The sequence below is a fragment of the Lithobates pipiens genome, unplaced genomic scaffold, assembly GCF_037356315.1.
Source record: "Lithobates pipiens isolate NorthernLeopardFrog02 unplaced genomic scaffold, aLitPip1_a1.2 Scaffold_1, whole genome shotgun sequence".
In the NCBI taxonomy this organism is placed as follows: domain Eukaryota; kingdom Metazoa; phylum Chordata; class Amphibia; order Anura; family Ranidae; genus Lithobates; species Lithobates pipiens.
Genome location: NW_027507685.1, coordinates 69,537,059 through 69,564,190, shown reverse-complemented (window position 1 = coordinate 69,564,190; position 27,132 = coordinate 69,537,059). Strand labels below are relative to the sequence as shown.

At 42.5% G+C, this 27,132-nt stretch overlaps 1 protein-coding gene across 4 annotated transcripts in view; it reads right to left on the bottom strand.

The window, feature by feature from the left end:
• Positions 1–26,145, bottom strand: part of DMPK (DM1 protein kinase) — an 89,637-nt gene extending 63,492 nt beyond the window's left edge. For 3 of the 4 annotated variants that reach the window (XR_013262891.1, XM_077455765.1, XM_077455787.1), the window contains exons 1-2: positions 25,931–26,143; positions 25,469–25,679 (exon numbers count right to left, since the gene is read on the bottom strand). Coding sequence is in view for 3 of the 4 variants with exons in the window: in XM_077455765.1 (XP_077311891.1) it covers positions 25,469–25,601 (133 nt within the window). In the remaining variant the exon portion in view is untranslated. Of the gene's footprint in view, positions 1–25,468; positions 25,680–25,930 lie in introns of all 4 variants that reach the window. The other variant, XM_077455773.1, reaches the window with a different exon arrangement.
• Positions 26,146–27,132: the final 987 nt, after the last annotated feature.

Below are 27,132 nucleotides of genomic sequence, written 5' to 3'. Positions count from 1 at the left end.
ACCGCTCACTGACTGGTTGCTAGAGTTTACAGCACACATTATGGCTCACTGATTAGTTGCTAGAGGTTACAGCACATGATTTCTGCTTGTTGATTGGTTGCTAGAGATTACTACAGATATGACCTCAGGGGAGGCATGATATACATATCAATGCTGCCGGCCGCCCCTATTTACATATGAATGCTGTCACTATTTACATATAAATGCCGGTAATTCACATGTAAACACAGGGTCTGCAGGTGAGTCGTCTTTACACAACAATGGGCAGCATTAGTAGCAGCACTTCACACTGAGATATTGGGACACAGAACAGGACTAAAACCTCAAGGGATGAGGGAATTTAAACCAGGATAGTTGGCAAGTATGAGGCAGCTGCTTTGGGTCCCACAACAATGACAGAACCAAAGGCAGCTGCCCCTTTTGCCCTGCCTTAAAAACAGCCCTGACTAAATACAAGAGACCAAGAGACATGTGTATCCCTACTTGAATCTTGGTGTGTATTTCTACCGGATCTTTAATAATGATCAGTCACTGCTGCTCCCTCTCCTTGTATCTGCCCCCCCCCCCCCCCGTAGGTAGCCTGTAGTGGGAAGACCTTCTGAGTGCAACCTGCAACTCAGCTCTCTGTACAAGCTATGTGCAGCACAATGCTGATGTACCTGCAACTGCTACACTGTAATATCTGGGTTAGCAAAGGTATTTGGTGCACACATAGTAGGTTTATTGACCTTATTATTATTGAGGAATATATCTCAATCAAAGTTTTTGTTGAGTTCAGCTTTAAAAGCTCTTATCTATTAAGTACATTTGGCAACAAGCTCCATTTTTACTCGCCAAGGTAGAAAAATATTGGCCAGGTGGAATCCCTATAGGTAGGACTTAAAAGAGAAATATGGGAATGTTTTTTGTTTTGGAATCATGCTTGAAGGGTTAAATAATTTAATATAATAATGAATAAGATTTCAGGCTGTAGAGTGCTACTTTAGGTTCTATTTTGCAGCTGTTTGTTCTAAGTACATTTCAGAAAGTTATATATTAATTGTGAAACTTAAAATGAGGAACTTGTAAGTGAAGATATGTACCGGACCAATGTCTTGGCTGTTAGACATAGGAAACCGTTCTAGTTTTTATAAACTCTTATAAGTAACATGATAGTTTGCCTAGCTACTAATACATAAAGAATTCTAAATATGTGTATCTCTATGACTGGTAATTTAATACAGGAGGGTTTCTCCTTATAATAAAGGAAATCTGTCATCTAATGCACTTATCAAAATATGCAATATATTTTTATCTGATTGGTGGGCACAGATGTTCCCTCCCACATGTCTTTTGTATATTTAACATGATGAACCGGGCCCATCAAACAAGTCTCTGTTTGTATGATCCAGTGTGTGTGTGGTCTTAATAACAGGACTTCCAGGTCCCTCAAATGTAAGGGGGAGACTGATGGTAAAATTTAACCCATACAATATATACCTAGGCGGATGCAGCTTCGGTCTGAAGCTGCATCTGTCCAACACTGGCTCTAAAACTGAGAACCGGGTGATCAAACAACGCCGATCACTTGAATTTCAGAGCTCCATGAGCAGAGAGCTGGTGTCTGTCAGTCACCAGCTCTCTGCTTTGCCCCCCCCCCCCCCCACACACACACACACGCTCATTGGAGCACTGGGCTGTGGACGGGGTGGGAGCAGCCAGCTTAGGCTTTCAGTAGCTGGCTGAGAGGCTGAGCCAGGTTCTGGTCCAGGCATGTGGATGGATCCATATGGTCGCCATCTTTCCTGGACCGGCTCTGTGACTTCAGCCAGCTGTCTGCAGAAAACGGGTCAGAGGAGTGCAGAATGAACTGCACTTCTGTGATCCGTAGAGGAAATACATCCGAGCAAGCTTTGGCTGTACTTCTCCTTTAAATGACTAGAAAAAAATATGTGAAGTCCACTGAAACTTTGGGGGGGGGGGGGTCTAGAGCGGTGCAGCTCTGCATAGAAACCAATCATCTTTCAGGTTTTATTGTCAAAGCAATGAGACTCGGCTGATCACAGATCGGAGTGATCAGCCAACGACGACTGATCATGTGATGTAAATAGAAGATCATTGGGGGGGAAAAAAGCTGATCACCAGCTAATGACAGGGGGACGTTGGTCCTGAACAGGGAGAGGCACTGCTGCTATGCAGTGCCCTCCATTGCCACCTGCCAGTGCCCACCAGTGCCACCTACAGGTGCATATTAGTGCATGCCTACCAGTGCCCATCAGTGCCACCTGCCAGTGCCCACCAGTGCCACCTATCAAGGCCCACCAGTGCTACCTATCAGTGCCCAATGTAGACAAGGGATTGTAGCACTCTCACAAAGGGATCCTCCTGGATGTAAAGTGAAGTCCACGATAGAGTGCTCTGGCTGCTGTGTAGTTTGAACAACACTTAGACAATAGTAAAAGAGAGAAAGGCAGGCAACTCCATGTCCATATCAAATATAGATTATCAAATATTAATTACCCACATCTCAGGAGTGCTATGACAGTCAAAGCAGATGTACTAATGTTCCGATGTTAGTGCAGCGATCTCCCCTGCTGTTCTTTTGTGCTCTGACCGGGCTATTGGCTGAGAGCGATCAGGAGCTAGTCGGCTGCTGGTTTTCTGGCATTCTTGTCCAACAGAAGCTGGCCAAACTTGTACTAGGCTTAAGTTCCACTTTAACAAACATCACATCCCTGTGTTTTTCAAGCTCAGCGTTTCAAAGGACCCGACACCCAAACACTGGTAAAGTAACTTGGTATATGCAGTGCACTGTAGTGAGGAATACATAAAGCTGTATATTGGGGAGACAAAAGAACCTATCAACAAACGGCCCAACATAGGATAGTAAATTTTACAGGTCAAATTTTCCTACTCCTCAAAGAAAACGGACATTCTTTTAAGAACAGTTAAGTGCACATTTTGGACCAAGAAAACAACTGGTCTGCAAGAGGCGTGAAAATCACCATCTACATCACACTGGAACAACCAACACCGAACAGGGGTGGAGGCCTTCAACATCATATGATGCGGTTTTAACATCTCTACTGCAGCTTCCTGACAACAATACAGAGGTAAATCGAAGGATTAACATTTATGAAGCCTTCCTGACACCTAGGATGAGCTTATATAACTAGAGCAGGGTGGCTCCACAATTTTAACAGCTCCTGTCCTATCCTTAGACAATAACATCTGCCTTTCCATGATAATTGGATCAAGGTGTTGGTGCTACCTGCTTGGATATAAATGCTGGAGTATTTTCCTGACACTTATTAGAGCTAAAGAAGTGGCTTGAACAAGCTACAAATAGTCTCCAACATTGCAGAACAAGTCCAGTTGAATGTAACTAATTACTACTAGACACATGCACATGCACCAAGCTACTTTGCAAATATAATTTATTACATCAGTCTTTTCTCTCACTGTATTTTTTTTAGAGCTTGCTGCTTTGTTGACATTGATCCTGTCTGCAGGCTGTACTGACTGACCTTTATGACTCAGACAAGGAATCTATGAAGGACCCCAATGTATTCTGCTTTCCACAATTGGCTGCCTGGTATCACATGGGGTAGGGTGCATAAACAAAGTTTATACATGCTTATTTAAAGGATACCTTCTATTAGGTAGTGTGAGATAAGTTTCTCCAGTGATTACATCAGAGCATAATAGAAATCATCGGCTATGGCTCTTGGCACCGAAGGTGTTGAAACAAAAAGGTAGCTGATCCCCGTAATGCACTGTTTATCGATGCCAACTGCTGAGATGATTGATTTAAACAAAGGTTGATTCAGGATAGATTCACATTTATGCAAAGCAGGAACAGATGTAAAAATCATGCGTGTTGATATGATCCTCACTGCACAACATAAACAAGAGGCTCATAAGAAGACCTGGGATATATGGAAAATCTTGTTTTACTCTGATGAAGGGCAGTGTCTGCTGGGGTCATAACCTGCCCCTGTCTCTCTGGAGAGTCAACGATAAACGGCTACCGCCATGTTCTTTCTTCTTCTTTCTTCTCACCCCCCCCCCCTTCTCTTTTTCCTTCCCCTACCTACCTCCACCCAAGGGAACTTCGGTTCTCTCCCTTTAAGAAAAGTGGAAAAAGCAGGAGGGGAGAACCCCAACGTTGTAACACCCAAGCGAACACGGCTCTTGACTAGTGTGATCTTGGTTGAGGATGAACGTTCGATCCACTACTCTACACTAGACTATACAATGTAAATTGTATTGAATGTTTTCAGCCTCTGTATATTCTATGTATCTCGAGTGACATGTATACTTATGATTGTACTGTGGGGTCCTCACAGGGGTTTTGAGTTGAATAAAAACGTATATTTGAAAAAAAAAAAAAATCATGCGCGTTACTGCTGTGCACAAAAAAGAAAAAAAGAAAAAAGGTGCTTGCACTTCATTCATGTGATGTTCACATGTAGCACAGTCCATTGAAATTAATAGACTGCCCTAAACACGATGTACAAAAACATACAGACAGGGGGGACCTGCATAGGGGGGAAAGGACTCTTATATTGTCCTGGGTCTACGCTAAGGGCTATGAGATCCCAAAATCGCCAATAGTTCCCAAGTTAATGGTTAAACCACCCATGTCATCCCTCCATCCCTCATGAGTCCCCATAGTCTCTTGCAGGGGTAGGCAGAAAGTAAGCAAGCACAAAAGGGTTTGCAGAGATGCCCTCCTTCACTTAAAATTATAACTACAGGATTTCATACACTGCTTTGTAGGAAGGGGTTTGATAATAGAAATAGCTTTTTTGGTTTGCCATTTTGCTGATATTTCAGACAATTTACCCTTATTATTTGAAGAAAAAACATACAAGGACTTTCTTGGCACCCCATAGACACATATAACAATTCATTTCAAAGTATACATTTTATTACACAAATCAAGTACAAGGGAACACAAACTCCAAATATTGTGATCCTCTACATTGGGGGGGCAAACTCAATTTTATCACAGGCGTATCTGTATTATGGTTGCGATGAAAGGGCGAGCTGTATCTGTAGGACTAGATTTCCAAAGCCTCCCCTCCCCCTTTACATCAGATGTCATGAGCCCCCCCCCTTACATCAGATGTCAAGAGCCCCCACCATCAGAAGCCAAGAGTCCACCACCCTTCCTTACATCACAGTGCATCTCCCTTACCTTTTCCTATGGCAAGGCTGGGAAGCAGAAAGTGCAGGGTCTGGAGGAGGGCTGGAGTCAGCTGCCAGAGTCTGCTGACTGCTGAGATTAGAGGTAGAGACGGGGTGCTTTGGCTGCACAAAGAGGCAACAAATCTGTAGGAGTTCTGCCCTCCTCTCTGCTGCTGACTGTTGAGAAGGGAAGGGGTCAAGACAAGCCTCTCTGTGGCTGCAGGGAGAAAGCAGAATCTGGTGGAGGAGCTCTGTTCTCCTCTCTGCTGTTGACTGCTGAGACAAGGTGGGAGAGGAGACGAGGGGAGTACAGCAGCTGCAGGAGAGATGGGAGGGCCACATGAAATGGCCCGGAGGGCCAGACTCGGGCCTTGTATTTGACACATGTGCTCTACATGTTTCGCGGAGTGAGCAGTATCTTCAGAAGACAGAAACGGGGGTGTAGTTTACACTAATAGTTGATCAGTTAAATGGTAGGAACCTGCACAGAACCCAGGTAAGATCCCTTCCCGGGGGTGGATATGTGAGCAGGCCAGTACAGGTAATAAAACATAGAATCAAAATCAATAAACCAAGGCTTGTTCTATTTCACTGAAAGGAGAAGGGAGGCAAGAGTATACATGAGTGGTTGGAGTTTGCGTTCCTTTGCATTATACCACATCCCCAGGATTGAGGCATAAGATTTATACCTGTATAGTTGTCTAGGGAAATTCTCTCCATGATTGTAGAGGATGATCTTTTAATAATGTACAGTAAAATCCTTGATTGCGAGCATAATTCGTAATCCAAAGCACTTGTATATGAAAGCAAATTTCCCCATAAGAAATAATGGAAACTCAAATGATTCATTCCACAACCATTTATATAAGTCAATATGTTGCTAAATGTTGTACCTTCATTAAATGTAACCATATTGCTACACTTAGAGGCGACTCTCTTCTCTTTTATACTCAGTTGTGACATGACGCTACTTATATATCAAGACATTGCTTGTATATCAAGTCACAATTTATTAAAAAATTTTGATTGTCTTGGAAAACACTCTCAAACCAAGTTACTCTCAAACCAAGGTTTTACTGTACTTGATTTGTGTAATAAATTATATACTTTGGAATAAATAGTTGTATGTGTCTATTGGGTACTAACAAAAGTCCATGTATATTTTAATCAGATTTCTAGTGATGGGATATGGTACCTTATTTTTAACACAGAGATGCAATTTATATTTTAACTACACCCAAGTTTTTCTTTAATTGGTGCTTTTGAACATTTCAAGATCCAAGTGTATCAGTCTTAACCTTGACGCCATACTGTTTAATAAAAAATCTTAAATGTAAATAGGCATTAAATTGTTCATACTGTTTGCCAACTGAGATTATACGTCATGCCTGAGATAACAAATACATAGCATGCATTAAATGACACTATGACTACAGGACTTTAATGGGTCATTCCACCCAAGGCTGATGTTTCAGCTTTATGAAGGTGCCAGTGGATTAAAGCAGAACTACACTGCATTGGAGCACCACAAACCAAAATCGCTATTTAATTCATTATTAATATTCAAAATAAACTTCCCCATCCATGTATCCATGCTTTATTTTGCTGTGAAATCACTTTAAAAAAACACCCCCTAGCATTTATGGCTGTGGCCATCTTGAGTAAGGGCAGATTTTTCCTGTAGCATTTACAGTACTTCCTGGAATCCATTTGCCCTCAGCTCAAACATGTAACTGAAATATTGTAAAACAAAAAAATTAAAACAAGTAAAGACGATATAGTTTCTATCTATTTACTAATGCTATCAGCATAAGGATTAAAAATAGTCAATGTTGATTGAAAGAGTGAAGTTCCACTTTAAATAACATATTGCTTTCATCTATCAGGAACATCCACAAAAATGTTTCTTCTCCTGAGTTCCCAGAGCCACCCATACATCATAGTCAATATGAGGAGGTCTTCCCTTCCACTTCATTTTGGAGCTTTTGTACATAAAGTAGTCTTAAGCCACACGATCAAACAATCTGGTGGAAAAGTCCGGCGGACTTGAGTGTGTGGGCTCCGGTGGACTTTTTTTACCCAAATGTCCGGCGGACTAAAATTGTAGTTTTGCACATCAATCTGTCTGCCAGACTCGCATTTCGGCGGACAATATGGCCGTGTGTGTGCTAGTCCGCCGTACTTTTGAAATAAATGGACTTTTCCCGCCCGGGGGAAAGTCCGCTCATTTTGGAGCCGCGCTCAAAATTAACGGACTTTCCTCTGTGTGTGTGTGGGCGAGTCCATTCATTTCAAAAGTACGGCGGATAGTCCGCCGGACCTAGTACGTCGCAAAAGTGCCATGTGTGGGCAAGTAGCTCGTTCGGAAAGTCCAGCGGTTTGTCCGCCAGACTAAGTCCGCCGGATAGTCTGATACTTGTGTACGCGACATTCGTTTCTTCTTGCAATATTAAGAAGGGTAGTACTTCATAGTGGAAGAAAAAAACGACCAGGAAGTCTGGTAGGGTGATCTCAGCCAGTGGATCACCAATGTCTACACATTGTCAACATTTCAATTCTAAATGGACTGACACTTTCAGTGACTTTCATGCAACAATCTAGATGTTAAAGTCACTGTAAACCCAGAAGACTATTTGCAAACATGTATAATACACATTGCATTAAAAATAGTTTTACTAGGTGATTGTACAAGTCCATAAATATAGTGTTGCTAGGTTTACGTGACATATTTGTAATCTGCTGGTCATCTAAACAAATTTACCTGGGCCTGTTATCTATTTCTAACCACTCTTAACTTATTCTCAGCCACAAGGAAAAAATACAGGAGATAATGGGAGTTATTCAAATAAGAATATTTATTTCACAGTATACTTACCATAAAGAAAAAAATAAACCTAAAGGTTGATGGGTTACGCACAAAACATTACAAAACAAGTAAATTGCATCACTTTTATTTTTCTGATAGCACAATCAAATAAACAGAAAATAAATACAACCAACATTGACATTGACAATTTGTATGGAACCCATGCAATTTTGTCCCTTAAGAATGAATACGCTGTATATGCAGAATTGAATGTACAGTCTAGTACTATTGACCACCTGTGTTGCAATTGTAATTATGATTAAATTCTAGAGCAGGGGTCTCTAAGCTTTCCAAACAAGGGGCCAGTTTACCATCCCTCGAAGTTTGGTAGGCTGGACTGTGGCCATTGGAAGTAGAAAAAGTCCCGACATCAGTGGAAATAAGTAGAAAAGAGGGAAGTAGATCTGGCGCTATACCTTTAAAACATAAATAAAAAAACGTTCCAATGTGCAAATAATATTGTGCTCCTTCTTTATGCCGTGATATATACCCTTCCTGCTAAATGTGGAAGTGAATTAATTAGGTAATAACTGTGATTATATATCTCAGGGTGTTAGACCCCCTAAGGTGTTTTTAGGTCTCTCCCAACCAGATAATAGAAAAAGGTTAAAAAGACAAAAGACACCTTCGGATTGTGGTTCAATTTTATACAATATGTGCTAAAATAAGTGATGGTAACTGAAGTGTTAAAAGGTGATAGTATGAAAGGCTTGGGAAAGAAAAAAACAAAACCTATGTATTGGCAACCTATATACGTGCCTATGTGCTTAACCACTTCGCCCCGGTAGGATGTCCAGGGGCGGCCTCGGCTTTCGGTGGTTATATCTGAATGATGCCTGAGGCCACAGACATCATTCAGATATCGGCATTTTCAGCCGGCGATTCCCTGCACCATAAGAACGATCATAGCGGTGCTTCTACCGACTCACCGCTTCCATCGGTGAGTCAGTCACAGGATCCGCTGGCCCCCGGATGATACCATAGAGATTTTCCGGTGGACCAGATGGTCCTTGGGGTCCCAATGATCGTTCGGAGGCCGGGCGCGATGTTATGACATCACGCCCGGCCTCTGCATTCAAAATAACGGCGCCGATTTGGCTGGGAAGCCGTGATCGTTTTTTTTATTTTTTTATTTTAGGCTTCCCAGCCTAGAGGTGAGATATGGGGTCTTATTGACACACATAATAACAGATCTATAATACTTTACAACCAATTACGTGCATGCATATAACATGTATAGTGATCTATCATTCATACAAAAGATACATGCATATCATGATGTGCATATGATTAAATAAAATAAATTAATTAATAGTCCCAAAAAGATGTGAAAGTGACTTGTGCAGACAATTTGTAGCTGTTTCTAAGATGAAAAAAGCTCCCGTGTGTTATTCCAGTGCGAAATAATGTTATTGCCCTCATCAGATACCCTACCCCTGCAGGGGTGGATTTGCCTTCACAGTGTAAGCCCCTGTGCCGCTTTCTGGTGTTTCCATGGGAGCTTTGTTTTCATCAGCTGGAAATGTTGCCTCATTCAAGTATTTAATGAAAAAGAGGGATATCAATAGTGTAATATGTTTCCACAATGTATTTATTAAATAAGAAGACTACTCACATGTGACAAACTTTAAAATCGCAATACAATTAAATCCGCCGCCGGCTGCTACAGCTTACTGTGGAGAGTGTACGTCCTATGGCCATGGCCTACGCGTTTCATCATCAAGACGTCATCTGGAGCACCCATATTGGTGCACCTCTCCACTTATTTAGGGTGCAGTGTTCCTCTGCGCATGCTCGGAATCAAAAAGCACCATCTTTATTGAGGGGACACAGTTGTTCCTCATACTTTGCAAACTGGCGAGGGTATGGACAACTGCCAGTTGTAATAAGAGAGATAGGAAATTGGACTGCATCCTATAAAGTTACATACATTTAATTTCATGCCAGTTCACATTTATGTTAAAAAGTCTTGTGCCGTAAATTGGATATAAAGACCCCTACAGCACAGGATTACATCGGACAATCTGTGGTATGTATAAAACAATTAAACTTATATCTAAAATAATATAAATGAATACAGATATATACAAGGTAAGTTATAAATGAAATAAAATATGATTTAAAATTGAAAAGAATCAACACAAATAAAAATGAAACTGAAATAAGAATAATAGAATAAAAATAGAAATAAAAGATATCCCTCTTTTTCATTAAATACTTGAATGAGGCAACATTTCCAGCTGATGAAAAACAAAGCTCCCAGGGAAACACCAGAAAGTGGCACAGGGGCTTACAGTGTGAAGGCAAATCCACCCCTGCAGGGGCAGGGTATCTGGTGAGGGCAATAACAATATTTTGCACTGGAAAAACGCACAGGGAGCTTTTTTCATCTTAGAAACAGCTACAAATTGTCTGCACAAGTCACTTTCACCATTTTTTGGGACTATTAATTAATTTATTTTATTTAATCATATGCACATCATGATATGCATGTAGTTGGTTGTAAAGTATTATAGATCTGTTATTATTATGTATTAAGCACATAGGCACGTATATAGGTTGCCAATACATAGGTTTTGTTTTTTTCTTTCCCAAGCCTTTCATACTATCACCTTTTAACACTTCAGTTACCATCACTTATTTTAGCACATATTGTATAAAATTTAACCACAATCCGAAGGTGTCTTTTTAACCTTTTTATATTATCCGGTTGGGAGAGACCTAAAAACACCTTAGGGGGTCTAACACCCTGAGATATTCAATCACAGTTATTACCTAATTAATTCACTTCCACATTTAGCAGGAAGGGTATATATCACAGGATAAAGAAGGAGCACAATATTATTTGCACATTGGAACGTTTTTTTTTTTTAAATTATGCTTTAAAGGTATAGCGCCAGATCTACTTCCCTCTTTTCTACATAGCCTAGTCCACCCTATTTGGTTGGATATACAAGGTAGAGGCAGCTCTTACCTATTGCATTTTTTCTCACTTTATAATCTATCCATAGCGCAATCTCACCTTTTATTTTTATCAGTGGAAATATACAATGCCCGATCTTTGGTATCAGTGTGAGGAATTGTGTCCCATCATTGGTGTCATTGGGAGGAATTGTGTCCCATGGTTCGTGTCATTGAGACCAATTGTTGGTGTCATTGGTAGGAATTGTGCTCCATCATTGGTGTCATTGGGAGGAATTGTGCTCAATCATTGGGAGGAATTGTGGTCCATCATTGGTGTCATTGGGAGGAATTGTGGTCCATCATTGGTGTCATTGGAAGGAATTGTGCTCCATCGTTGGTATAATTTGGAGGAATTGTGCCACTTCACTGGTCTCAGGGGGGGAATTATGCCCCATTATTGGTATCAGTGGATGAAATAGTGCCCCAAGGGCCTGATGAAAGCAAGCAAATGGCCATATCTAGTTCAATGGACCGCAGTTTGGATACTACTGCCCTAGAGCAAAAATGTAGATAATTGCAGCTTACCGGTCCTTAGATTAGGTGGCTGCCTTGGTTTTTTTTTTTTTTAGACCAAATACATTTTCTGTGAGTACAGGAACATACCCGTTGATCTTGTTAGATGTCTTGTAACTTTCTATACACTGTACTCAAATCTTAAGCAATGTTATCAGCTTTCCCAGCTATCTTCTTTGACCTACAAAACAACACCCCTCTTTGTAATACAGATGAGGAGAGCAGGAGGTGTTTGTAATCTAAATCAGGAGAGCAACATGGGGTGACAACCCTGCTCCTTTTTTGACCTACAAAAGTAATAAAACAGATACAAAATAGATACTGTGCAGTGTTAGGCCCCTTTCACACAATCGGCCTGCTCAGATACGCCTGTCTGTTATTCAGGCAGATCCGAGCGGGCCACCCATTGACTTCTATGGGCAGGCGGATGTCAGCAGAGATGTGTCCGCTGATACCCGCCTGCCATCCGATCTGACAAGATCAACTCAAAACAAATGGATGGCGATACGTTTGCAATCCATCCAGCGGATGGGATCAGATGAAAACGGACAGGCTGTCCATTTTCATCCAATCTCCCCATAGAGAACAACGGAGGCTCTGACAGGTCCATCTCTCCACAGTGAGCAGAGATGGTCCTGTTACCCACGTTCTCAGCAGGGATCAACGGAGTAATCGGAGTCCGTCCAGTGGATCCACCCTGTGTGAAAGGGGCCTTAGTGTTGTCACCCTAGAACAGGGAGATTGTTACTGGTAGGATGATTAGGTTCAAATAAAGAGAACAATTCATGAAAAAAATAAAATGAATGCAGCCGTTACGTCTAAGGAAAGCTCCAAAATATTATATTTTTCTTTTGTAGGCCAGATATGTTTTAATTCTGTTAACACTAAGCTTTATCTGACTAACAGGTCACCATGTGTCATAAGGGTTTGATTTTATAACCCTGTACATCTGGTTATCTATTTGGGTGGAGGGCGATTGGCTTTAGGTTAATATTTGTTTATGGTGGACCATAGCATATGGTATATGGAACTTACTTATTTAAGCTTCCTCCATTAACTCCCCTTCTTTCTAGTATTATTATGTGGTACAGAATCAGTTCTATTATTTATAATAAAGTGGTCCTTGAATAGCTACTAAATATCAATAGTAGTAAAGGTTTAGAACAGTATGTGATTTTTCCATTGGTTCTGGACCACAAAAATAGAATGCTGAAATCCACATTTGGCTATAAATCGCCAACCATCTGAAGAAGAGGAAAACACTATTTGATATAGAGTTCTAAATACTAAATTGCAGAACTAACTAGAATTGACTTTGTCAAAACACTTTAGGATACATTCTGGTGGTTGCTGTGGGTAAATTTAACATTACGAACTCCATAACTTATCCTGTACTACATTAGGAAAGAGAGCATTGAATGTATTTAAAAAATACAGAACATTTAGTTATCGCTATACCTATCAAGTAACGCATCAAATTAGCACTGAAGGGACTTTAAACCTAAAGAGCAGGTGCTAACTATTGCTGTAACAGGATGTAAAGTCCTTTAAGTTGAGGTTCCTCTAACTCTAGGTTGCTTGAAAACCTCCTCCTGCTGCTCAAACGAAGAGTGGGACAAGACCCCCGAAGTCGGAAGAAGACCCCCGGATGGCGGTGGCGATGAAGGAGAAAGCCAGGCTCCTCCGCTAGTAAAAGAGCTAGCGGTAAAAGAGCAGAAGATAGCGGAGGAGTCCGGCGAGAAGACCCCCAAAGATGGAAGAAGACCCCCGGAGCTGTCTAATAAAGTATTTTAAAAACCTGTGTTGTGTTTTTTATTAACACTTTTTCCCCAGATGAATGGGTAGGGGTACATTGTACCCCATACTTATTCACATAGGGTGGGGGGCCGGGATCTGGGGCCCCCTTATTAAAGGGGGCTCCCGGATTCCGATAAGACCCCCGCCCACAGACCCCGACAACCAATGGCCAGGGTTGTTGGGAAAAGGCCCTTGTCCTCATCAACATGGGGACAAGGTGCTTTGGGGTGGGGGGCCCGCAGGGCCCCCCTTCCCCAAAGCACCCCCCATGTTGAGGGCACTGGTATGGCTCAGGAGGGGGGGCTTGCTTGTCCCCACCCCCTTTCCTGACCGGCCGGGCTGCGTGCTCGGATAAGGGTCTGCTATTTTTTTTGGGGGGACCCCCACGCCGTTTTTTCAGCATAGGGGTTCCCCTTTAAATCCATACCAGGCGAAGGGGCTCGCGAGGTCTCAATCTCGCCGATGGAGGCGTCGACATTGACTTCCTTCGCTAGTCCTGGCTACCTGGAGTCACGTTCAAAATGAACAGACTTTTACTCTGTGTGTGGGCAAGTCCGTTCATTTCAAAAGTCCGGCGGACTAGCACACAGACAGGCGGATTGCCAATTGACAATTTTGAGTCAAGACTTCTTTCTAAGTCCGCCGGACTTTTGGGAACAAAAAGTCCGCCGGAGCCCACACACGGGCGGATTGTACGGTGGACTCTGGTCCGCGGGATAATCCGATCATGTGTACGCGGCATAAGAGAAGCCTTAGAATATTTTTTAGGGGATATTGGCCCTGAGATACTTTAACAGCTTTAGATCCAGCAAATCCAACTCATAGGGGCTGTCAGAAGTGATAAGAGCACCTTATACATATTACCCTCTTGGGAGAGAATGGCCTTGGGAACTGACCAAATGTGCTAGACTACAGAGGTATTTGAATAATTGGGTCTGGTTGGAATTTGGTGCTGGGCTGTGCACTCCTCTTTGGGGAAAACATTTGCACTGCTCTCTAATGACAAGGGGAGGCAAGCTGGACTTTGTTAGGAAATGGATGTAAACATAAGCCATGGAAAGTGTTTCTCTCTTGAATTTAAAGGAGAATTAAACCGATTTAAGTGATTTCCAAAACAGTTGTATTCAAGGCATGTCGTGAATAATAGCTGTCACATCTGCTTCTACTCTGGACCAAACTGTCAAGCCATCAAATGGGAGGTGTCAAAACTGTTTACATCTGCAGCACCATGACAACTGTAGATCGAACAGAGGCTAAGATGGCAACTGCCTTGGCTGTAAAGGAAAAAAGGGTTTAGTTCCACTTCAAGTTATTGGGAACCTTACAAAAAGTGTGTGGCCACAGGGGTAACTGAAAGGTACCAGCAGGTTCCAATTATATTACATTATATTAAATGTTACATTGCTGAAGGTGTACCTGTAGTCTTTATTTTGGTAAACATACAAAATGCCCTGGACAGTCATTATTTTTTTCATCTGGAGAGCTTGGTGCTCAGGTTGCAAGCTAAAGATAAACAATAGGCTGCACCACAAGGGGTTATCTCTCCTTGTCTCACTATGTTATATTGCCTTATCCATCCTCCCAGCTCCCTAAGCTACAGAGCGCTAAACCCACACCCTGCCAGATGTTTACTTACCTCTGTTGCAGAGCTGTGGTCTTCATTGATATTTCTAGCCTGTAGGACAAAAATCTGTTCAGCCCTGGCCATGCATTCACATTGTGTTCCTATTTACTTAAATAAGGCTGCACACTAAGGATTTCTAGTCTTAATATAAAGTATCTAAGGAGGAACCTGCTTTGCTACAGAGGTAAGTAGGCATCTGGAGGAATAAGAGGATAACACTATTTAACTTAGAGGGTGGGGTGTGCATGTAGCAATAGAAAATAGGTACAGCTGTCTTTAAGCACACAACATAAGGAAATCAGTAACTTGTGCAAATCAAGTTCCATTTGACTTGCACTACGAAAAGAGAGAATTGCACGCAATGCCTTCCATATCCAAGCCTGTTCCATATTAACAGAGCTCTGAACATCCTCAATAAACTATCCTGTACTACATGAACAGTATGCAGAGTGTTCTCCGTATGCTATCTGGAACCACATGAACAGAACACGTGTCCTCAAAGATCCTGAGTGCATTAGCGGTCCATTTACTCCTGACTACATGGAGAACTGAGTGCTGAGTATGATCAGCGGCATTTCTAACTGTCCAGAGTGAACAAGAACAGCTTTTGTGTGAAGTGAATAACCAGTGGCAAGATATTCTACCAGAAGATCAGTGATAGGAAGACAAACTATAGAAAGGACTTGTAGAGTGGCACAATAAGTCTAATGCCGCGTACACACGATCAAACAATCGGGTGGAAAAGTCCGGCAAACTCAAGTCCGCCGGACAATCCCCCCGTGTGTAGCCTCCGGCAGAATTTTTTGACCCGAAAGTACGGCGGACTTAGAAAGTAGTTTTGCACTCCAATCTTCCCGACGGACTCTCATTTCGGCGGACAATCCGGCCGTGCGTATGCCAGTCTGCCGTACTTTTGAAATTAACTGACTTTTCCCGCCCGGAGAAAAGTCCGCTCATTTCGAGCGGGTCTCCAGGTAGGCGGAGCCCGCGAAGGAGACGTCGCTGGCCCCGCCACCTGGTATGGACTTAAAGGGGAACCCCAACGCCGAAAAAATCAGACACGTTGCTGGCCCTGGCACATGGTATGGGGAAGCCCTACCTCGAAAAAGTGGCGTGGGGGTCCCCCTCTAGGTCCATATCAGACCCTTATCCAAGCACGCAACCCGGCCGGTCAGGAAAGGGGGTGGGGACAAGCGAGCGCCCCCCCCCCTCCTGAGCCGTACCAGGCCGCGTGCCCTCAACATGGGGGGGTGCTTTGGGGAAGGCCCCCCAAAGCACCTTGTCCCCATGCTGATGAGGACAAGGGCCTCTTCCCGACAACCCTGTCCGTTGGTTGTCGGGGTCTGCGGGCGGGGAGCTTATCGGAATCCGGGAACACCCTATAATAAGGGGGCCCCCGGATACCGCCCCCCCACCCTATGTGAATGTGTATGGGGTACAATGTACCCCTACCCATTCACCTGTGAAAATTTTTTAAATAAAACACAACACACAAGGGTTAAAAATTATTTATTGCACAGCTCTGGGGGTCTTCTTCTGTCTTGGGGTGTCTTCTCGCCGGACTCCTCGGCTATCTTCTGCTAGCTCTTTTACTAGCGGAGAAGCCTAGCTTTCTTCTTCGTCACCGCTGCCATCCGGGGGTCTTCTTCCGACTTCAGGGTCTTGTCCCCCTCTTCGGGGGTCTTGTCCCCCTCTTCGGTTCTTCTTGCCGGGCCTCCGCTCCTTCTTCCAGCTCTTTTACTGGCGGTGGCCCGGTCTTCTGTCGCCGCTGTCTTCGCCGCCTTCTGTTCTTCAGATGTTGACTCCTCACTGTCTCTGACCGTAATGACAGGGATGTGTTTCCTCTGAGGATGCTGGGACTGTGACATCATAATGGGTGGGGACATCACCTGGCGATGTCCCTATATAAGTCGCCGCACGCCGCGTCCCTGTCATTGCGGCCAGAGACAGCGACGAATCAACATCTCAAGAAGAGAAGAACAGAAGGTGGCGAAGACAGCGGCGGACTTTACGGCAGTTTGTGTGTATGCGGCATAACACACCACTTTTACCTACAGGTAAGCCTATAATAAGGCTTACCTCTAGATACTGGAAATATCTCCTAAACCTGCATGGTTTAGAAGATATTTGCCATATACGCTTGTGTCAACATCATTGGCGCATGCACACTAAAGAAAGGGCACGATTGTGCCGTTTCTATAGGGCCCATGCCCTGACTGTCGGCTCCTGAGCGCATGTGCGGAAGTGACGTCACGGGACTCCAGCCAGTCGAAGAGCCAAAGTCCATGGCCCCAAAAGGAAGAGGGGTGAAGATTGACGCGGCCACCAGCAGGAACATCATAGACATTGCGTGCTTCGTTTACAGGTGGATGCAACATAATGGGCTAGTATGTGATGCATACTAGCCCATTATGCTTTTACTTTGCAGGGGAATAAAGAGGAAGTAAAATCCATCAGAAGTGACTCATGATTATAGCAGAGAAACGAGGCAGCGGACAAATATGAAATGACACTTCATTGTCTAGACTGAGAAAAGTACACACTATAGAGGGATATGCTTTGTTCATATTTCATGTCTGAGGTTTACAACCAATTTAAGGTTTGAAAATGAAAGATAAAAGCCTATAGACAGGCATGCATAGCTGCTCCAGATTCTGTCTTTTTTTTATACACATCCCTCAGTGTCTTGTCATTTCTGTCAATAACATAAGCCACCAGGATTAAACATGAAAAGGAGAAATAGAATGGGGAGGGTTTAGTTTAGCATGACCAACAGACAGAGAGGGGAACTGTAGGTAAGGACAAGGTAATGGTCAGTGCTGTTTCTTGGCCTAGGCCGACAAGGCCCAGGCCTAGGGCAGCAAAAACCCGCCCCCACACGGAAAAAAAGCCCGCCCAGAGCCGTCCCGGCACCCGCGCCCGCCTCCGCAAAAATACAGTGGCCGGCTTGCTTTAGCGGAGCACTTGTAAATATATTATGGGCAATATGCAGTGCTTGAGGGGGGGCGGAGCGACTGGCCAGACCAGCTGCACACAATCTTGCTGGCAGAGGCGGAGCCTTATGCTTCACCTACCCTCCTCCTTGCAGCTGTCTACACTGTATGTACCTTCATGCAGTCATATATTACCCCTCCTTCCTTGCAGTCATACATTACCCCTCCATGCAGTCATAATTACCCCCCCTCCATGCAGTCATACATTACCCCCCCTACATGCAGTCATACATTACCTCCCCCCTCCATGCAGTCATACATTACCTCCCCCCCTCCATGCAGTCATACATTACTTCCCGCCTCCATGCAGTCATATGCAGATCTTGTTGCAATAAATTGATCTGTGCTCCAAACGCATTAAACAGTCCTCATTCAAGGAAAGATCATGTACTGCAAAGTTTAGATTGATTTCAGCATGCATGGAGCACTTTGCACATGCTGAAATCAATGCAAATGTTGCATTACATGAATTTTCACTGAATGAGGACTGTTTAATGAGTTTGCATTGATTTCAGCATGTGCAAAGTGCTCCGTGCATGGTGAAATCAATGCAAACTCATTAAAGAGGCGGTCCAGGCCCCCCATGAAAAATTTAAAGTCAGCAGCTACAAATACTGTAGCTGCTGACTTTTAAAATTAGGACACTTACGTATCCAGGGAATCCAGCGATATCGGCACCCCAGCTGATTTTTTGATCAGCTCTCGGTTAATGCCGCCACCATTCATGTTAAGAGAAACCAGCAGTGAAGCTTCGCAGCCGGTTCCCTACTGCACATGTGCAAAGCAGGCTGTGCTTTCTGAATGGCCTGGCAGCGGAGGAAGGAGGACCAAACCTCCAAGGGACGATGCCGTCTCCCGGAAGTGGGGAAGGGTACTTGTCAAAAACAAGTACCTGGTCCCCCTCCACCCTGAAAGGTGCTAAATGTGGCGGGGTGGGGGGGGGGGGGGGGCTAATAAGCAGAGCCTCCATGTTTGGGTGACACTTTGCTTTAAACAGTCCACATTCAGTGAAGATTCATGTACTGCAATAATCAATACATAATTCATATACACTAATAAGCTGCGATATTATGAAACTGATGAGGCTGCACTGATTGGCACTGATAAGTCAACACTGATGGCCAATGATAAGCTGCACCATTGGGCTGGGCACCGATGAGGCAGCGCTGCACTGATAGGACTGCAATAATGGGCACTGATGGCCACTGATAAGGCTGCACTGATGAGGTGCCACTCTTAAGCTTCACTAATAAGGCAGCACTGATAAAAAAGCAAGGGGTGTGGTTTAAAGGTGACAGGGTGGGTCTTAAACAGGAACGGGTGTGGCCTTGACAGGAAGGGGTGGGTCATATTTAAATTAAGGGGTGCACACATTTAGTCAGGTCTAGGGCAGCACAAAACGTAAATACACCACTGGTAATGGTAGGTGGGGACAGTGTAGGAAGAAGTGAAAGGTTGATGATAGAGAAGGGGCTGCCTTGTGTCAAGGTTTTATGGTGGTAGGTTGTAGTAGATGGGTTTACATTGATAAAGAGGAAAGAAGAGGCAACATGGGGTAAGAAAGATATGAGGGTACATTCGAGAACAAAGACTGAGCATGTCTTATGATTCTATTCAAATCCACATTTGTTGTGATAGTCCACCCCAACCATCTCTGTAGATAGGGCTCTAGACGCTCTTTATCACTTGCTAGTAAGCTTTCCATACTCATGCTGTCAGTCAAGAAGGAAGTCAAAAAAGACTAGGAGTGTGCCTCTGTAGGCGTTGCCTAAAAGAAAAAATGGTACCTACACTATATTACAAAAAGTATTGGAACGCCTGCCTTTACACGTACATAATCCCAGTCTTAGTCCGTAGGGTGTAATATTGAGCTAGCCCACCCTTTGCAGCTATAACAGCCTCAACTCTTCTGGGAAAGCTGCCCACAAGGTTTAGGAGTGTGTCTATGGGAATGTTTGACCATTCTTCCAGAAGTGCATTTCTGAGGTCAGGCTCTGATGTTGGACAAGAAGGCTTGGCTGGCATTCTGTGCTCTAATTCATCCCAAAGGTGTTCTATCGAGTTGAAGTCAGGACTCTGTGCAGGTCAGTCAAGTTCCTCCACCCCAAATTCGCTCATCCATGCCTTTATGGACTTTGCTTTGTGCACTGGTCCAAATCATTTAGTGGAGGGGGGATTATGGTGTGGGGGTTTTTTTTAGGGGTTGGGCTGGACCCTTAGTTCCAGTGAACGGAACTCTTTAAAGCATCAACATACCAAGTCATTTTGGACAATTTTATGCTTCCAACTTCATGGGAACAGTTTGGGGTTAGCCCTTCTTGTTCCAACATGACTGCGCACCAGCGCACAAAGCAAGGTCCATAAAGACCTGGATGAGTGAGTGTGGGGTGAAGGAACCCGACTGGCCTGCACAGAGTCCTGACCTCAAGCCAATAGAACACCTTTGGGATGAATTAGAGCAGAGTATGCATGCCAGGTCTCATCCAATACCGTGCCTGACCTCATAAATGCACGTCTGGAAGAATGATCAAACATTCCCATAGACACACTCCTAAACCTTGTGGACCGCCTTCCCAGAAGAGTTGAAGCGGTTATAGCTGCAAAGGGTGGGCCAACTCAATATTGAATCCTATGGACTAAGACTGGGATGCCATTAAAGTTCATGCGCGTGTAAAGGCAGGCGTCCCAATACTATTGGTAATATAGTGTATATAGTATGTATATACAGTGCCTTGCGAAAGTATTCGCCCCCCTTGAACTTTTCAACCTTTTGCCACATTTTAGGCTTCAAACATAAAGATATAAAATTTAAATTTTTTGTGGCCAGATTTGTGCAGTGTACGACTGATTGTTGTCCTATGGACAGACTCTCCCACCTCAGCTGTAGTTCTCTGCAGTTCATCCAGAGTGATCTTGGGCCTCTTGGCTGCATCTCTGATCAGTCTTCTCCTTGTCTGAGCTGAAAGTTTAGAGGGACGGCCAGGTCTTGGTAGATTTGCAGTGGTCTGATACTCCTTCCATTTCAAAATGATCGCTTGCACAGTGCTCCTTGGGATGTTTAAAGATTGGTAAATCTTTTTGTATCCAAATCTGGCTTTAAACTTCTCCACAACAGTATTACGGACCTGCCTGGTGTGTTCCTTGGTCTTCATGATGCTCTCTGCACTTTCAACAGAACCCTGAGACTATCACAGAGCAGGTGCATTTATACAGAGACTTGATTACACACAGGTGGATTCTATTTATCACCACCAGTCATTTAGGACAACATTGGATCATTCAGAGATCCTCGCTGAACTTCTGGAGTGAGTTTGCTGCACTGAAAGTAAAGGGGCCGAATAATTTTGCATGCACCACTTTTGAGTTTTTTATTTGCTAAAAATTTTTAAAATATCCAATAGATTTCGTTCCACTTCACAATTGTGTCCCACTTGGTGATTCTTCACAAAAAATTAAAATTTTATATCTTTATGTTTGAAGCCTGAAATGTGGCAAAAGGTTGAAAAGTTCAAGGGGGCCGAATACTTTCACAAGGCACTGTACATGTTTGGCAAATGTTAGATCCAGATTGACAACTATTCATTTCCTTCAGTGAGAATACTAGACAGGGAGTTAGTTGTGTGACTAAAAGAAAATCCTTCCCAGTAAACACCTTTAATTTTCGATATATTCCGTTCAATGTCCTAAAACATTATTTGTGGATATTCATCCATATATATCATTATACACTCTTATACTTGATTCAGCTCAGAATTTGTATTTAGTCGTCCTTAAAAAGTTTCCCTGACAGAATTGCATGATTCTCACTGTATTCATATTTTTGGCATACCAGAGTGCAACCTATTTCTTTACAATATCAGCCATTTCGAGCTAAAAAAAGGACTGACTGCCATGTCCTTCAATAGGTCTCTACCTATGTTAGAATAAATCTGTACCTGATATCACAGCCTATAGTCCCAATAGATTATGAAATGATGCCATACATTCATATATACGTTATCAATATATCTTTCATATTGCCAACTTTTATCATTTACTGGCCCTTTATTCTTAGAGGGGGGAAACACTTGCGTCTGGGTCAATGATTACAACATGACAGGGGTTGTGAGGGGGAGCAAGGAAGGAGCACTGGGTGTGGGGACAGCGGTATGAGCACTCGGTCCAGGGGGAGCAGTGTAAGACCTCTTCCTTATATGGCCTCTGTCAGTCTGTGCTCTTACAGTCTCCACATATGGTTAATGTAATAGAGTTACCTCCCCCCTTCTGGGGAATTAACTCATTCCCTCTCCCTAGGAGACACATTCGGCATGGTCCCCTCGACTCCATCATAATCTTGGAATGAGGAGCAGTCATTTAATTCATAAGAGACCAGCAAAATTCTACACGTGTCTCAGAGAGGTCCTAAAGTACAGAACCTGACCCTGCTTAAAGGGTCTGAAATAAGAAGGCCTGATCTTGGGAAAAAAAATTTGCATCAAAGGAAAATTGAGCCCTTGTCCATAGCAACTAAAACGGCTTCATTTATAAAAATATATTTTTTTGTTGGTTATTGTAGGCAACGGTTTCCATTTTGATGTGATTTTAAGAAATCAGTCCCAAAAAATGAACACTTTCATGCATTTCCACATCAAGACTTTCTCTCTAGTTTTAATGCACCGATACCAATGAGTTGCCCCATAGCAATTAATCAGCTTTTACCTGCAATATTTTTTTTAGGCCATTGTTAAAATGAAAGGGAAAATTGTCCTACTGGAACACAGTCATATGTGATTCAGAGATTCTGACATATTACATACAACTTGTGGAGTATGTGAAGGAGCACAAGGGTCCTTTTATGCTAGATGTGGGTCAAATGGGTGCTGAGATCCATCCCACTGTCATGTAGGCCTGACCCTGGCTCACTTCTATCTAGATATTGATCTATATATAGGACACAAAGTGTTATTATTTGACAAGTAATTCCATGGAGGGGCCCAAAAATTGGTCACAAACAAAGGCCATCGCTTGTCCAATCGATGGACAAGCAACTACCCATTGCTTGTGCTACCTGTACTTTAAATAAGACCCACAATTACTGTTAGTACCCTGGTGGAGAGACAGCATTAGAACCTTATGATTATTTAAATATAAAGTATTTTATTATGATATGACGTCTGGACACTTAGGGCTGGCAGGTTCTCCACGCCAATGGACTTCCACTGTCTCCTTGGTTCATAAACTGAGGGAATCTGAGACTGAAGCACCACACCAAAAAAAGTTTAATTTTCTAGATACAGATTTATTCCAAGGTAAGATAAAAACATTATCACAGAGCCACTGTGTTTCAGGGGTCAAGGAACATCTCTTTTATCACGACTTGAAATGGAAGATAAGATATACAAAACTGATGCAAAATATGCATTTTTTTTACCAAGCTGTTAAAAAGCAGCGTTGGTCATCAGCCGGTTAGAGCAGTTCTAATTAGCTGCTGATGGACAAGTATAGTATGGAAAAGTATATTGCGTCAGTTTAGCATATATTACCTTCCATTTAAAGCCATGCTAAAAAATCCATGCCATGCAGTGTCTCAGATACAAGGTGGATGTACCACCCCTGGCTCATGTCCCACACTTTAGCAAACAATGAATTAAGTCAGCTGCCTTGTAGGCTGTCGTGTGTCACTACCAAGCTGATGCCAAGAATACTTTCTCTCATCTTGCTGTGTAGCCCTAGAAAAAGGGCATTAGGTGGAAGGTGAAGGTGCAGCCATGCATTTTTTGGCCTCTGCCATACAACTGGAAGGAACCCCCAGGAGGCATTTGGCACCAAGTTAAAGCCTAAGACTGCAAAGTTCTTCCTAACTGTGCCATCATTGATGAAGCGCCCAGCTTTCATATGGCTCTTTGCATGGAATAAACCCCAAGGCAGGTCTTATAACTTAATTCTGCAATATTTGTGCTGATAAATCTGATTATCACCACGTTGGGGGATGAATGAGGCCCCCTTTGGTTTGTGTTACTTCATGCAGCAGCCAGACATGTAATTCTAATTACAGGGCGTTATGCAGCAGACATCGGCACTCCCTGCCTTATCAACCAACCCAGCCAGTCAGACTAGTGTGTGTAAACATACATATATATATATATATATATATATATATATATATATATATATATATATATATATATATATATATATATATATATATATATATATATATATATATATACACACATACATATAGATTTTCAGAATACATTAACTGAGAACAAGAATAGGAGAGAACACGAGGTAGGAAGGTGAAAATATAAAAACGCCATATCTAAATTGTACCATAACAGAGATCAAGGCACTTATTTACCAACTCAGATAGACAAGTATGGTAACAGCAGTAAATCAAAGCTACCCTTTATAGAGGCTGTGTGAGCACCATTTTCATAATCAAGTAGGGTAATGGGATCCTTGTTAAGTGGTAATGAGCACTTAGTTAAACATCAACTGCTTGCTATGTCATGCAGAGTTTTTCCAGCATGCTGGGAAATACTACACAATTGTGAGACTGTTCCTTTTATCGAAATGATCCATTTACATTGTGTGTGTCAAAGTGAAACATTAATCATATTAAAAAGAAAAGTCATGATGGATTGGATAGAGATGGGAAGACCTTTCAACTTGCATCATTAGTGATTAGATACCATTGAACAACCAGTGTTAAGCCAGCTGCACATGTTACAATACAGTTAGATTGTAAAATACAAGGCACTTCTCCAAAAATCCTTTGTATCCAGATGATTTTGGGCTCATCGGAAAAAGAAGTGAAAACATACAATTTTGCTTATGACCACTTCAGAGATCTGATCTAAGTGAAGAAACACATTTGTCATAGAAAAAGTAAATACTGTGCATATAGACACCAGGAGGAAACATCTTTTGATGTATTCAGAAGAAACAATTGACTTTTAAAAACATTTTAATATGTGGCTATATTGAGTCTTACTGCAGTAAATCTATGAAAGCCCGTCTCTGATTGGTTGTTGCTGTCTAGTTACTGCTCATTGCACTACATTGTTAAAAGCATCACGTAATCTTTTTTTTCCTCTTACTTTATATGTAGAATTACGAAAAAAATGTGACCAAATGACAGGCATAACAACTAAGGCATGATGGTTTTGGTACACATATGGTACAGTCACAGGATCACACAGACAAAAGAGCATTATTAAGTAGTCACATAAAACAAAGAAGTCTCTTTACTTTGCACTGTGGTTTCTAAACTTAATGTCACGCAGTTATGCAGTATGATGAAACTTCATCAAGATAACAAATATTTGTTTATTGTAAAGATTTCCAACTTTTGTCAGCTTCAAAACCACTATGTAATTTGTGCAATGTGCAAAAAAAAAAACTGAATGAAATTAGCTCCTTATAGGCAAACTCTGCTTGGTAGAAATGCATATTGCTGAAAGTAGTCAGTTAAACATGCTGAAGGGTTGTAGAGGGGCTGCTGGAACCACATGTGGTACCCAAGCCATTAGTTTCATGGAAAAGACAGACACTCACCCCAGTGCAGAAAATCCGCAATGTACGTCTCCTGGGCCAGTGGAGACGTGGCCAATTCATGGCATACACAGATGACCAGGTCCAGTAAAGCATCCAGATTTAGGAGTGCTGGCATTAGGATTGTATGCTCCATCCTTGGTTACGGAGATTCAATGGGAAGGCCACCCGTCCATGTCACATTTGCCGAGGGATCATTGCACGCCCCTGAAGTCTGTATGTTACAAATCATACTTAGTCCATGGGTATCAAATTATACTTTTACTAAAAGTAATTACTAATCACTGTCTAATAGTTTCTGCCTATCAATAACTACACCTAGATATTAAGAATGTGTCTGAATTGTAAATAACATTTTTAAATACATGCCAGTGTTAATGAATGTTCATGGAACCTGTCACAACATTCTAGCTAGCTGTAATGAAGAATTTAAAATATGACAAAGGACTGGCAACGGATACTTACACCTATTTTCTGTTTTCTCTTTATCGTCGCTTGACGTGACTCTCTCCCACTTTATTCCTTTACTAGGTAATCCTCATTGTCAGCTTCTCTCTCCCTATCCTCTAAATTCTGTTTTCTGTTCCACCCTTTTTCTCCCTCCTTCCTGTCACTATCCAACCCCCCTTCTGCACCTCCCTTGTCTCTTTAACTCCTACAAGCTTGAACTACTTACTTCGTTTTCACTAAGCCAACTAATTCACTTTGCTGCTTGTTTCTGTTATGTCCAATCAGGTTTTTCCAGTGATATCCATCCCTGACCACTCCTATTTATTTCTGCAACCTTCTCCCTTTCCTCCCTGCCTTCTCATTCTCTTCTTCCTCTTTTCTAATCACTTGTTCCTTCTGATAAAGACTTCACTCCTCATCTAGTTCTGCTTTGCAGTCTCCCTTAGTCTTCATATGTTTACATTTAATCTATTCTAAAGCCTGCTTCTTATTTTTCCATTAGCATGCCCCACACTCCTTACATATTTGGATTTTAGTATTTACTTTTTCATTATTCCTACAACGTTGTATTGATATCCTCAGTTTCCTTTAGTTCTTCCAATACTTGCAAGCCCTTATTTACAGTTCACTTTCTTCTTTGCAACTTCCCTATCAGTCTGTGCTACCTGTCATATAGCCTCACTATTCTGTCCTTCATTGCTTCTCTAACCCCCCTTTATAACCAAACATCCATCTCTCAGTCCTACCTCTGCACCACTTTGTATTTCTGTCCTGTCTTCATACTCTATCCTCTATATCACTCTCTCAGTAGCCCACGTTCATTCCCAGGTACCCTATCCTAATTTTATACCACTTTATATCCCACCCTCATAGCTCCACTAACTGATTTTATTGTACTGCTCCCATCATCCCGATATAACCACTGAAAGTCCAGTACGTCCACCCAAATATTTTTCCTTTTTCCCCTGTTATTACTATTAAATGATCTAATCTCTCTTTTTCTTAACCATGCAACTTCACATTAACCACCCAAATCTGATTTTATCCCCCACCCATAATACCACATATCCATGTTTTCTATAAACCAACCTTCAAGGTGTCTTGCCTTTACATCCTTCAAACCATCCTGCCTTTATTTTTTTGTCTGCTTTATCCTGCCTTTATACCACTTATGCCCCGTACCCATGAGAGGAAATTCTATCTGATGTGAGCTTTTG